The 12,097-nt window shown below is 42.9% G+C and overlaps 1 protein-coding gene and 1 pseudogene across 1 annotated transcript in view; both read right to left on the reverse strand.

Annotated features, from left to right (window-relative positions):
- Positions 1–12,097, reverse strand: part of LOC126176860 (aminopeptidase N-like) — a 155,698-nt gene that overhangs the window by 76,550 nt on the left and 67,051 nt on the right. Inside the window, exons 8-10 of the mRNA XM_049924047.1 lie at positions 9,794–9,926; positions 9,207–9,288; positions 4,349–4,529 (exon numbers count right to left, since the gene is read on the reverse strand). Of these exons, the coding sequence (XP_049780004.1) occupies positions 4,349–4,529; positions 9,207–9,288; positions 9,794–9,926 (396 nt within the window). The remainder of the gene's footprint in view (positions 1–4,348; positions 4,530–9,206; positions 9,289–9,793; positions 9,927–12,097) is intronic.
- On the reverse strand, positions 5,621–5,738 carry LOC126177502 (5S ribosomal RNA; annotated as a pseudogene).

Below are 12,097 nucleotides of genomic sequence, written 5' to 3' on the forward strand. Positions count from 1 at the left end.
CGTGTCACCTGTCAGGCTCGTATCTAGACGTATCAGGGGTCTCATATCACCCCAACTGCTCACGCCCCACTTCATTACAGAGCTGCAACAGTTCTCTGCTGATATGCAAGATCCATGAATTCATGAGGTTGTCTCCATACCCGTACACGTTCATCAGCTCGATACAATATGAAACGAGACTTGTCCGATCAGGCAACATGTTTCCAGTCTTCAACAGTCCAACGGTGGTGTTGACGGTTCAGGCGAGGGGTAAAGTTTTGTGTCGTGCAGTCATCAAGGGTACACTAGTGGGCCTTCGGCTCCGAAAGCGCATATCGATAATGTTTCGTCAAGTGGTTCGCACGCTGACACCTGTTGATGGCCCAGCATTGATATCTGCAGCAATTTGCGGAAGGGTTTCACTTCCGTCAGGTTGAACGATTCTCTTCAGTCGTCGTTGCTTCCGATATTGCAGGATCTTTTTCCCTCCGCAGCGATGCTGGAGATTTGATGTTTTACTGGGTTCCTGATATTCACGGTACACTCGTGAAATGGTCGTACGGGAAAATCCCCACTTCATCGCTACGTCGGAGATGCTGTGTCTCATCGCTTGTGCGCCGATTACAACTCCACGTTCAAACTCACTTAAATCTTGATAACTTGCCATTGTAGCAGCAGTAACCAATCTAACAACTAATCCAGACACTTGTCGTCTTATATAAGCGTTGCCGACCGCAGCACCGTATTCTGCCTGTTTGCGGAGGGGGGGGGGGGGGAGATTAGTGTTTAACGTCCCGTCGACAACGAGGTCATTAGAGACGGAGCGCAAGCTCGGGTGAGGGAAGGATGGGGAAGGAAATCGGCCGTGCCCTTTCAAAGGAACCATCCTGGCATTTGCCTGAAGCGATTTAGGAAAATCACGGAAAACCTAAATCAGGATGGCCGGAGACGGGATTGAACCGCCGTCCTCCCGAATGCGAGTCCAGTGTGCCAACCACTGCGCCACCTCGCTCGGTGCCTGTTTGCATACCTCTGTATTTGAATACGCGTGCCTATACCAGTTTATTTGGCGCTTTAGTGTATACTGACAAAGACCTAATGTAATCTATTTTTCAGATGTGAAAATACTCCTTTGTGTATGATTAAGTGGCTGGTCAACAAGGAGCTTATCAAAATGTTCAAATGTGTGTGAAATCTTATGGGACTTAACTGCTAAGGTCATCAGTCCCTAAGCTTACACACTACGTAACCTAAATTATCCTAAGGACAAACACACACACCCATGCCCGAGGGAGGACTCGAACCTCCGACTGGACCAACCGCACAGTCCATGACTACAGCGCCTTAGACCGCTCGGCTAATCCCAAGGAGCTCATCCTCGTGGCTATCTGTAAGCTATGGAGCAATGTTCATGTCTAGGAAGTGAACGTGGTTCCTCGTCATTTTCGTGTAAATTGTCTATCGTCATTTTTGTGGCATAATATTGCCTAAATTTTCATTTTCTGAAACTGTAATTTTTAAATTAACACTTTCTCTGCTGTGGGCGTGTTTACACGTCCTGCTTCGGCATTTACCAGGTATATCTACATCTACTTCTACATCTACATCCATACTCCGCAAGCCCCCTGACGGTGTGTGGCGGAGGCTACTTTGAGTACCTCTATCGGTTTTCCCTTCTATTCCAGTCTCGTATTGTTCGTGGAAAGAAAGATTGTCGGTATGCCTCTGTGTGGGCTCTAATCTCTCTGATTTGGTCCTCATGGTCTCTTCGCGAGATATACGTAGGAGGGAGCAATATACTGCTTGACTCCTCGGTGAAGGTATGCTCTCGAAACTTCAACAAAAGCCCGTACCGAGCTACTGAGCGTCTCTCTCTCCGAGTCTTCCACTGGAGTTTATCTATCATCTCCGTAATGCTTTCGCGATTACTAAATGATCCTGTAACGAAGCGCGCTGCTCTCCGTTGGATCTTCTCTATCTCTTCTATCAACCCTATCTGGTTCGGATCCCACACCGGTGAGCAGTATTCAAGCAGTGGGCGAACAAGTGTACTGTAACCTACTTCCTTTGTTTTCGGACTGCATTTCCTTAGGATTCTTCCAATGAATCTCAGCCTGGCATCTGCTTTACCGACGATTAATTTTATATGGTCATTCCATTTTAAATCACTCCTAATGACTACTCCCAGATAATTTATAGAATTAACTGCTTCCAGTTGCTGACCTGCTATATCGTAGCTAAATGGTAAAGGATCTTTCTTTCTATGAATTCACAGCACATTACACTTGTCTACATTGATATTCAATTGCCATTCCCTGCACCATGCGTTAATTCGCTGCAGATCCTCCTGCATTTCAGTACAATTTTCCATTGTTACAACCTCTCGATATACTGCAGCATTATCCGCAAAAAGCCTCAGTGAACTTCCGATGTTATCCACAAGATCATTTATGTATATTGTGAATAGCAACGGTCCTACGACACTCCGTTGCGGCACCCCTGACATCATTCTTACTTCAGAAGACTTCTCTCCATTGAGAAGGACATGCTGCGTTCTGTTATCTAGGAACTCTCCAATCCAATCACACAATTGGTCTGATAATCCGTATGCTCTTACTTTGTTCATTGAACGACTGTGGGGAACTGTATCAAATGCCTTGTGGAAGTCAAGAAACACGGCATCTACCTGGGAACCCGTGTCTATGGCCCTCTGAGTCTCGTGGACGAATAGCGTGGGTTTCACACGATCATCTTTTTCGAAACCCGTGCTGATTTCTACAGAGTAGATTGCTAGTCTCCAGGAAAGTCATTATACTCGAACATAATACGTGTTCCAAAATTCTACAACTGATCGACGTTAGAGATATAGGTCTATAATTCTGCATATCTGTTCGACTTCCCTTCTTGAAACTGTGCACATGTACACGAGCACCATTCGGATTTTCCTTCACTGCTATGGACGTCTGAGTGCGTCCTGAACCGCGGACCTCTACAATGCTGCGTACGAGCTACTTCCATATCCCGGTGAACAAAAAAGCTTTGAGTATTTATCAGACAACAGATATATCTAATTGCGTTATGTCATTTGCACCTCGTTTCGATATCTTGAATCGTTTATGAGATGTGACGCTTGTTATGAGCATATTATACGGGATGCGCAGGCACCTGAATGGGCGCGCGGCGCTCTATCGTCCTTCGGCTATAAGACCCAATAAATCGAGAACGGACTGAGATATCCTTCTGCTCTCAGTTCTAAATAAAATTTTGAGGCATCGGAGATGGTGTGACGGATAACAAAAAAAAATTCAGTTCTTTGTTGAGAGCAGGCATCAGGCCGTAAGTAATGCAAAAAAAAAAAAAAATTTCCACCCCATAGTTTTCCAAAAAATCATATGATAAGTATTTCACATCGGCCGATACGCCGTCTCTCAGCACAGGCACCAGCATTTGACGAGCAGTACAGCCATGACAAAAGCCGTCTCAGCACGGAATGCAAAGAGCTCGTCTGTAGCAGCGAGCCGGCCGCAGTGGTCGAGCGGTTCTAGGCGCTTCAGTCTGGAACCGCGCGACCGCTACGGTCGCAGGTTCGAATCCTGCCTCGGGCATGGATGTTTGTGATGTCCTTAGGTTAGTTAGGTTTAAGTAGTTCTAAGTTCTAGGGGACTGATGACCACAGCAGTTAAGTCCCACAGTGCTCAGAGCCATTTGAACCATTTTTTTGTAGCAGCGAAAGGGTTAATAAATATTAAGTAGCCATTCAACAGTTCTATCCCATTTGTCACTCATGCTACCAATCCCACATAAATGGTAGCAGAGTGTGTTTACAATTCATGCACCTCTGCACTATGGGCCCAGCATGACTCCACACTCTTTTGGGTTCGGTCAGAACCAGTTAATTTTTTTTACAATATTGTCATTTATCATAAACAGAAATAAAAGAGAATGTGTCTGTCTGCATTTGTGTGTGTGTGTGTGTGTGTGTGTGTGTGTGTGTGTGTGTGTGTGTGTGTGTTTGTGTATTTATATTTTGTTAGTTGTGCAGAAAAACTGTTCTGGAGTTGAAAGGATACTTTACTCTGGCAGAGAAAAAACGAGGGCGAGAACGAAATGCTTGTGGCTTCCATCTTGAGGGCGCCAAGTGGTAATTCCATTTATGCTCCTACACTGTATATGAATCTATAAGACAGTTTATAAATTAGATTGACTTTCTCTACATGGAAGAGGGGGCATGAACCGCACACACACACACACACACACACACACACACACACACACACACACAAACACACACACAGTCACACAGACAGAACGATGCAACTTATGAGGTCAGCGCTGAGAAGTTTATTTAATGGTCTGAACCGTTGCCCACCTGTGTGATGACTACAGAGCCGTCCATATAGTTCCTGGTGACGGTGAGAAATGGAAATCCGGACTGTCGCGCCCAGGGCAGCATCACTGATGACACACTCGCGTTGGGACGCAGAGACGACGCCGGGGCCACCGCGTCCATCGCCGCGAACAGGATGTCATCCGTAGCGTTGCTGAACTGGCTGTGTATGGATTGCAGCATTCATGAAATTGCCAACAAACACACATACAGGCACACATTTCTGAAAGTGAATTGTACTGATCCCGTGTTATTCTAAAACAATTCTAAATGTGGGGATGTGGCTTTCTTTCCTTTTCCAGTTGACACATGGAAGTTGTTTTGTCCCGATACTTATCCTGCACAAAGGAAAAGGGAGATTAGAGCTTAAAGTCTTGACCACGACGAGATCATTACGGGTGTACTATGTATTTGATCAAAAGTATTCGGTCACCTCTATGTGATGCGAAATTTGCCATTAGAAGTCACGAGAGACAGACCCGACAGTGTGAACCGAGGCAGTATTGCATGTCAGCAGGGAAGCAGTAGCAGAAGAATGGTCCGCTAAGGAGAGCTTAGTGTCTTCGGACGTGGACTAGTCACAGAATTGCACCAGTGTAACAAATCCATCAACGGCCTTTCAGCTCTTCTAAAAATGTCCTCGTTGACTGCTGTGATTGTGAAGTGGTAACGCGAATGAACGACAGCTAAAACAAGACTAGATAGACCTCATGTACTGATGGACTAGGTGGCTGTAAAAAAAACGCATGAAATCACCGGAAGGAATCAATCGTGAGCTCCAAAGTGGTAACAGCAGTCCAGATAGCACAATGAGTGTGCATAGGGAGTTAAAAATGAGTAGGGTACAATGATCGAGCAACTGCTCATCAGCCACGCCTTTCTGTAGACAGTGCTAAGCGCCACTTAAGATGATGTAAAGAGTGCCGCCACCAGACAGTGAATGACTGGAAACTAGTGAACTAAACGTGTTTATTTACACCACTAAAATATTTATTTAGCCGTTGGAAGTCTGTAAGTAATGACCATATTTGATTACACATACTCTAACTCCTCCCGAACAGCACATGAAGGCCCAAAGGTACCGATCGGACGCCGTGTCATCCTTACCCACAGGCGTCATTGGATGCGGATATGGAGGGGCATGTGGTCATCACACCGCTCTCCCGGCCGTATGTCACTTTACGAGACCGGAGCAGCTACTTCTCAATCGAGTAACTCCTCAGTTTGCATCACAAGGGCGGAGTGTACCCAACTTGCCAACAGCGCCCGGCAGACCGGATGGTCACCCATCCAAGTGCTAGCCCAGCCCGACAGCACTTAACTACGGTGATCTAACGGGAACCGGTGTTACCACTGCGGCAAGGCCGTCGGCCAATCATACTCTAGAAGCTGCATAATTAACAAAATATTGCACATTGCAGAATTCACTAGTACTAAGAGCTAGGTAGTGGAACAAATATAAATGCGTATGCTTTTGTACAAAGTAAGCAAAAGATTGTACGATACTATATACGAATTGTTATATCGTTAGTGATGTGAGAACCATTAGCGCTATGTCAATTCTCATCCACAGAAGGAAATCGGAAGATTTTTCCTGTAGAGAAGACGCCTTACTTGTTGTGTCAGCATAAAATGAACATACGTTTTGGTTATTCAAAGATTCGTGCTTTATGCAAATTGGATGAATCAAAATTACGCATGGAATATAAAAAGGTAGTTCAATACGTAATGCAATCCTTTTTTTATTTTTGGTAAAGGCAGGTTGCTTTTATTCAGGATTCCCCTACACCATACGATTGCCCACTTTTTTGGCTACAAGAACCTAGCTTTCAACTTAATCTCCGTTCAATGCGGCGGCCTTACTGGGAGGGCCTGTATGCTCACATATTGCCACTATGCTGGTCGACGTTGGAGCCAAGGTCTTCCTGCATCAATAACCTCCCCATCATCCACATACTGATTCCCGCGGAGTGCGTCCTTCATTGGGTCAAACAGATAGAAGTCGGAAGGCTTTGTAGAGTGGACGAGGATGAACAGTCCAATGAAGTTTTTTGAGCTCCTCTTGGGTGTTCAGACTTGTGAGATATCTTGCGTTGTCAAGAAGAAGGAGAATTTCGTTTACGTTTTTGTGGGGACGAACACGATGAAGTCGTTTCTCCAATTTCCTGAGGAAAGCACGTTACACTTCCCGGTAGATCGTTATACAATGAGAGGCGATATCAAACAGAATAACCCGTTCAGAGTCCCAGAAGACAAAAGCCATCACTTTATCGGCTGAGGGTTCGGGTTTGAACATTTTCTTTGGAATGGAGTTGGTATGGCGCCACTCCACGGATTGCCATTTTGTTTAAGGTTCGAAGGTATGAACCTCATCGCCTGTGACGATGCTTGACAAAAAAGTCACGATCAGCATCGTAACGTGCAAGCAATTCGTACAGATGGTCCTTTATTGTTCTTCTGTTAGGCGGCGAAGAGCCTAGCGGACACACAGTTTTGAATACCCCTACTGGTGGAGGAGTGTGTCACCACTATCAACAGGGACGTCCAGTAGAGCACTGAAGTGTTTCATTTGATCCGTCAATCGCCTCGAATGCGAGTGTCTGCACGTCCCAACACTGCAGGACTGACAGCTGTGTGCCGCTGGCCGGCATGCAGAAGATCGGATAGATTTGGGCGACCTTCTTGCGATGATGATAGACGCCTTGCTCAACGACTCGCCGTGCTTCTGTTCACTGCCAGATCTCCGTAGACATTGTACAAGCGCCTATGAATGTCTGCAGTGCCCTGGTATTCTACCAGAAGAAACTCAATGACAGGTCTCTGTTATGGACGCAGAAGACTACGTATAGTGCCGCCATCTATCGGAACTTCCTGAAACTGTAGGGGCTGAAAGGGAATATTCGACGATGTCCCACGACAAATTCCGCAAAATTTCAACCGATACTGGGCCAGAAAAATTGTGTTCCATTAGTTACGGGACGACCCTCGTATAATTTAGACACATAGTGTACAGTGTCAACTTGTTCAGAAATGAAGCATAAATTATGTGTCCTACTACAATTAACCCTTGGGTGGGCGCGCCTGCGGCAGTTAGCCGCAAGGTTTAGTTTTCTATTAGTATCACAAATAGCATTACAGTTGCGTCCACATCCAGATACGTATTTGTTATTCTCAACAGATTTCACCACTTACTGCATTTGCGCAATTCATGCTTTCTGCAGTTTGGTCGTTATTCTTGTTTGAAATGTGAGTGTTGCGTTTGCGGGTGTTTCCCGCTAAGCGCCTTGTGATTTAAGTATTTTCTATACTTGTGTTTTTCTTTCGCCTCAAGACAATCTTTCTTTTATATTCGAATCGAATCGAATCGAAGTTCCCATATACAATTTCCATTACTTTTTACAATCTTGGATATTGATTTGCTACAATATATATTACTTTTATAGACACATATGTTTCATTAGGTCTCATAAAAGTATGGAAAAGGAGAAAAGTAGGCATTTGACAGGCACCGTCTAATTGTACGTCCTGAAGATTGTGAGATGCAGATGGAAGTTGACTAATTTATTCACAATCATAAACAGGAGTAGGATTTTATGAATGCTCCATTTCATAAAGTGTTCCCTTTTTACTTCCTTTTCACGTGAATCAGTGCAATTAAGTGACATAATTAAAAGAACGATGAAGGCAATAAAGAACATCGGCTTGTTATAAATTACAATGACAATAATAAACGATTGTGAAGGCAACAAATAAATAGAAGGTTATTTCTATAGAGCCATATAATGTTATGTTATGTCTCCTCCTAGAAAATGTAACTGGCGACTGTATAAAGATTATTTTTCCTTAGGTTAAAAGTGTAATACTAATTGCGGTGTAAAAGCTGTAACGCGCCCACTCAACGAAGTATGAAGGGCGCGCCAACCGAAGGGTTAAATTTCAAGTATCATATGTAAATTAAAAAATATGAAGCTTGTGAGTTGGATCCATAAGGACCTATGTCGAGGGAAACGGGTGGAAATTGCAATACAAGAATGTGGGGTGAGCAACTGGATGAGACGCGTTAGTTGGAGGGAGCGGTGTTAGTTTGAGCGACAGTTTAGCTACATTGCTTACGAATTTGTCGCGAGGAGTGCTAAATTAAGGACTTGAACTTTCGGAAGGACTTGGTATTTGGCGCGTGATGAGCAGGCAGGTCGTGATACTTCAACTTTTTAACGTTGCTAGGCTCCATATTCTTAAAGTTGATAGGACTTAGAGTAATTAACTGGTGCCTCAATTTCTTCGATGCGACACGGTAAAATTTAAATTTAATGAGTCAGTTAAGCCCGACTGTTCTTACGATTCATCACACTCAGCAAGCGTGTCTGAGAATTAATTCTCACACATGTCGACTACCATAATTTTAAATCAGCCCTACATCATTATAATTTAGGAATTTTTGCAGGTGTTGTCAATGAACATTTTTTTCAGGAACAGAATGCAACGGTGCACGGAAATCGCTTCGACACAGTTGATCCACAAACATTAGTCATTCATACATTGAGTCTCACTGCCGGGGTATATTAATAAATATTATTATATTTTTAAAAAGTTAGGGAGAACCATGATTCACTCAGTTATTGTCGTTCTTTGATATAACCATCTGTTTTGACTCTGCTGCTATTTCTTAAGGCGTCCTTCATTAACAGAAAAAATTTTACTATGAAGTAGTCATTAGAATAAAATTAATGTGTATTTCATTACAGAACTTGTTTCAAATGGAAGTCGTAATTTCTCGTGGTTTTCAAGTGCTCTCTACCTATATGCGATATGCTTGTGTATGATGCCATTGACTACATACTTTTCCACTAGATAATTGTGGAGACCCTCGTAGAACGCCTCGCTGCCGATAAATTGCTGCATCATCCGGATGATGGAACCACCTGTTACAAACAGAAGATTTACACGTTCTGGTTACGAGAAAATGCATAACCGGTTCAGTAATAGGTTTATGCGTCTAGTTTAATGGTGCTAATAGAAGTTTGAAAATGGTGGCAGAAGTAGCACATGTAGATAAAAATGTCAGTATAGCACAATATTATGGGTGCACTTCTTAGAAGAAAGAAGCGACCAAATAGAAACAAAACTACGTAAAGGACAACGACCATGAAGAAAATATGAATTTGCGATTAACTTGGTACTACTTATTATGCAACTGGTATCTTCAATAAACATAATAAATCACATTTAGAAGTTATTATGAAATAAGGTAATGTCCTTTGTCAGTAACAGAAAACCTCTTTAGATGTCTTGGAGATGATACTGTCATTGTGAAATGCAGCTAAAGTGCGGAACTAGTGCGACCAAAAATTATGGAAGAGGTGGGGAGTGTTCTTATGGATAGAAACTGTGAGGTATTACTAAGGTGAAAAATTTAGTAGCCAAGACCTTTGTAATAGATATTGCTGTCATAGTTTTCACTGGTGAGAGGTGGAGCCTCAGCTAATTCGTCGTAGACCATGCCTGGCCTCAGCAATGTTGAGACCACGAACACTTCGTCCAGGCGCCAGGTGGGCTCCACCTGAAAAAGAGAACGGAGTGGCACAAGTAAAGCTAGAACAAGGACAGCGTTGATGACGTATTTAGGTCCCAACTGTACATTTGAAAACATCATAGTTTAGAGTCAGTGTGAAGAGAAACTTCCTCCGTTGATTAACGACTGAGTAAATGTAGTACGTAAAAGAAGTCAGAAATTCTCGGATAATTATTTTCTAGACAAGCCAAGTCCTTAAAAGACGCTAGCAAACAGCAGAGCAGAAAACTGCAGACTCCTTAATATTTTAGACACTTCATTTTTTACTTTTAATAAACTTGGCATGTTGCTAGGTATCCTAGATCCTTTAACTACGAATCTACAACTTTTCTGTTGGCATAATTTGATGTGGTAATAACATGTCACAAGTTTTAACGAACTGACATTTCTTAAACACTTAAGAAGAAATCTTGGCGGGGATCAGAAAAACACTTGTGTTTTACTTATGGTGCACTACTGTCCTTGTATAAATTCGTATACTTGTATACACCGGGTAGTGGTATATGTTTCCGAAACTTAGAAGTAAAACACACTGAAATTTTATTTAATTGCTAAAATAATCGACGGCAGCATTTACATGTACAATTTTAAATTCGCGACGAGGTTGGCAGTTCAGACGAGAACAACATCAGAAGTCTGAAGTATGGAGCGTGGCATAGAAAGGTCTTACTTCTTGTGGTCTGGAAAGGTGTGAGTACTGGAGCAAAGCCTAGACCACTGTGTGGTGACCATTACAGACAATGGGTAGTAGAATAAAAGTGACCCATGGGTTCAAACTTAGATTTCTGAAGGACAACTCAATTCCGTTCCAATAAACATTGGTATCCCAAGGGTCATGTGGACCCCAAAATTAGCGGCTCCCCTCTACTGTCTGGGACTCGATTCGTGTTAATAAAACCAAACAGCAACTCAGGGCAGAGATATGCTGCTCGCGGTTCCTTAAGCCACGTCAAATGGTGTTTTAGCACAGAAGAGGGTGAAACTATAAAGGTAGACTTGGGAGTTGTATATCTTTCATAAATAAGGCATAGTGCAACTCAGTGTTATAAGATTCAAGTAAGAACATGTTCACTGGCTCAGTGTTTTCTTCCTTGTTGAAACAACAGAAACTAGAGATGGAACTTTGACCATGTAAGTTGGGAATGATATTACTACAAGTAAGAAACGATGGATTTTCGTGAGGTGTTGCTAAAGAAACTGTTATTTCTCAGATCATGGTATCCAACGTCTTTTGGGAAGTACCTTTCGCAATAAAAAAGAACATAAAACAACAGTAGATGCTGTCACATGCACATGATGACGAATACACCAACGGAAGAGGAGTTGCCAGCCATTATGTTCAAGCTGTTGGCAATACGGCAGAGTGGTTAACGTATGTTAATGTAAGCTGATTTGTGTCGGCACACTTCCTAGCAACTTGCGTCACAGGATAATGATTTGCGAGTGTTCGTATAAACTAGCCTGGATCGACGTCAACATGGATCACTTTAATTCTAGTCTCGCTGCCCCATAACAAAGGTGGATATTTTGGGGGGTGAGAGCTGGAGCCCCATTCTGCCCCCTCCTCCTTTATGGGCCGCCCTGATAAAAGCTAGTTGGGACAGCATTGCAAACATGAAGCGATCACTATAAGAGAGATTCTGTAACAAAAGACGAAGATAGGTAAATATGTAATTTCCAAAATAGGTCTAACTTTTTTTTTGATATGTAGGTAGAAGTAGATGCAGGTAGAAGAAAGCTTAGATGTAATGTAATAAAATTTTGACCGTTGTACTCTATAGTGCGGGCTTTCAAATAAAAAGAAGAAAGGTGTACTGTGGTGGCCCTCAACTACGTACCCTCAGGCTCAGAGCTGAAATATTAAAAGTTTTGGCTGGTTTCATTGTCTCGGGGCTTAGATACGTAGTTGCCCCATTACAAACCAAGTACTGCTGAGTCTACAGTATACAATATGAATATACACAGGAATCGAATGGTCATAGGTTTTTATCACTCGGCAATTGCGAATGCAACGTAGAAATTTATAAATGAAAGATTGCAATTAAATAAAATCTGGAGGTACTATCTTAACGACTTTAAATGATGAGTACGATAGTAGAAGAAATTTTGAGAATGTGGTATGTTACTGCAATCACTTATTGGTGGCGATGGTCCAGCAA

This window comes from Schistocerca cancellata, chromosome 3 (genome assembly GCF_023864275.1).
Source record: "Schistocerca cancellata isolate TAMUIC-IGC-003103 chromosome 3, iqSchCanc2.1, whole genome shotgun sequence".
In the NCBI taxonomy this organism is placed as follows: Eukaryota; Metazoa; Arthropoda; class Insecta; order Orthoptera; family Acrididae; genus Schistocerca; species Schistocerca cancellata.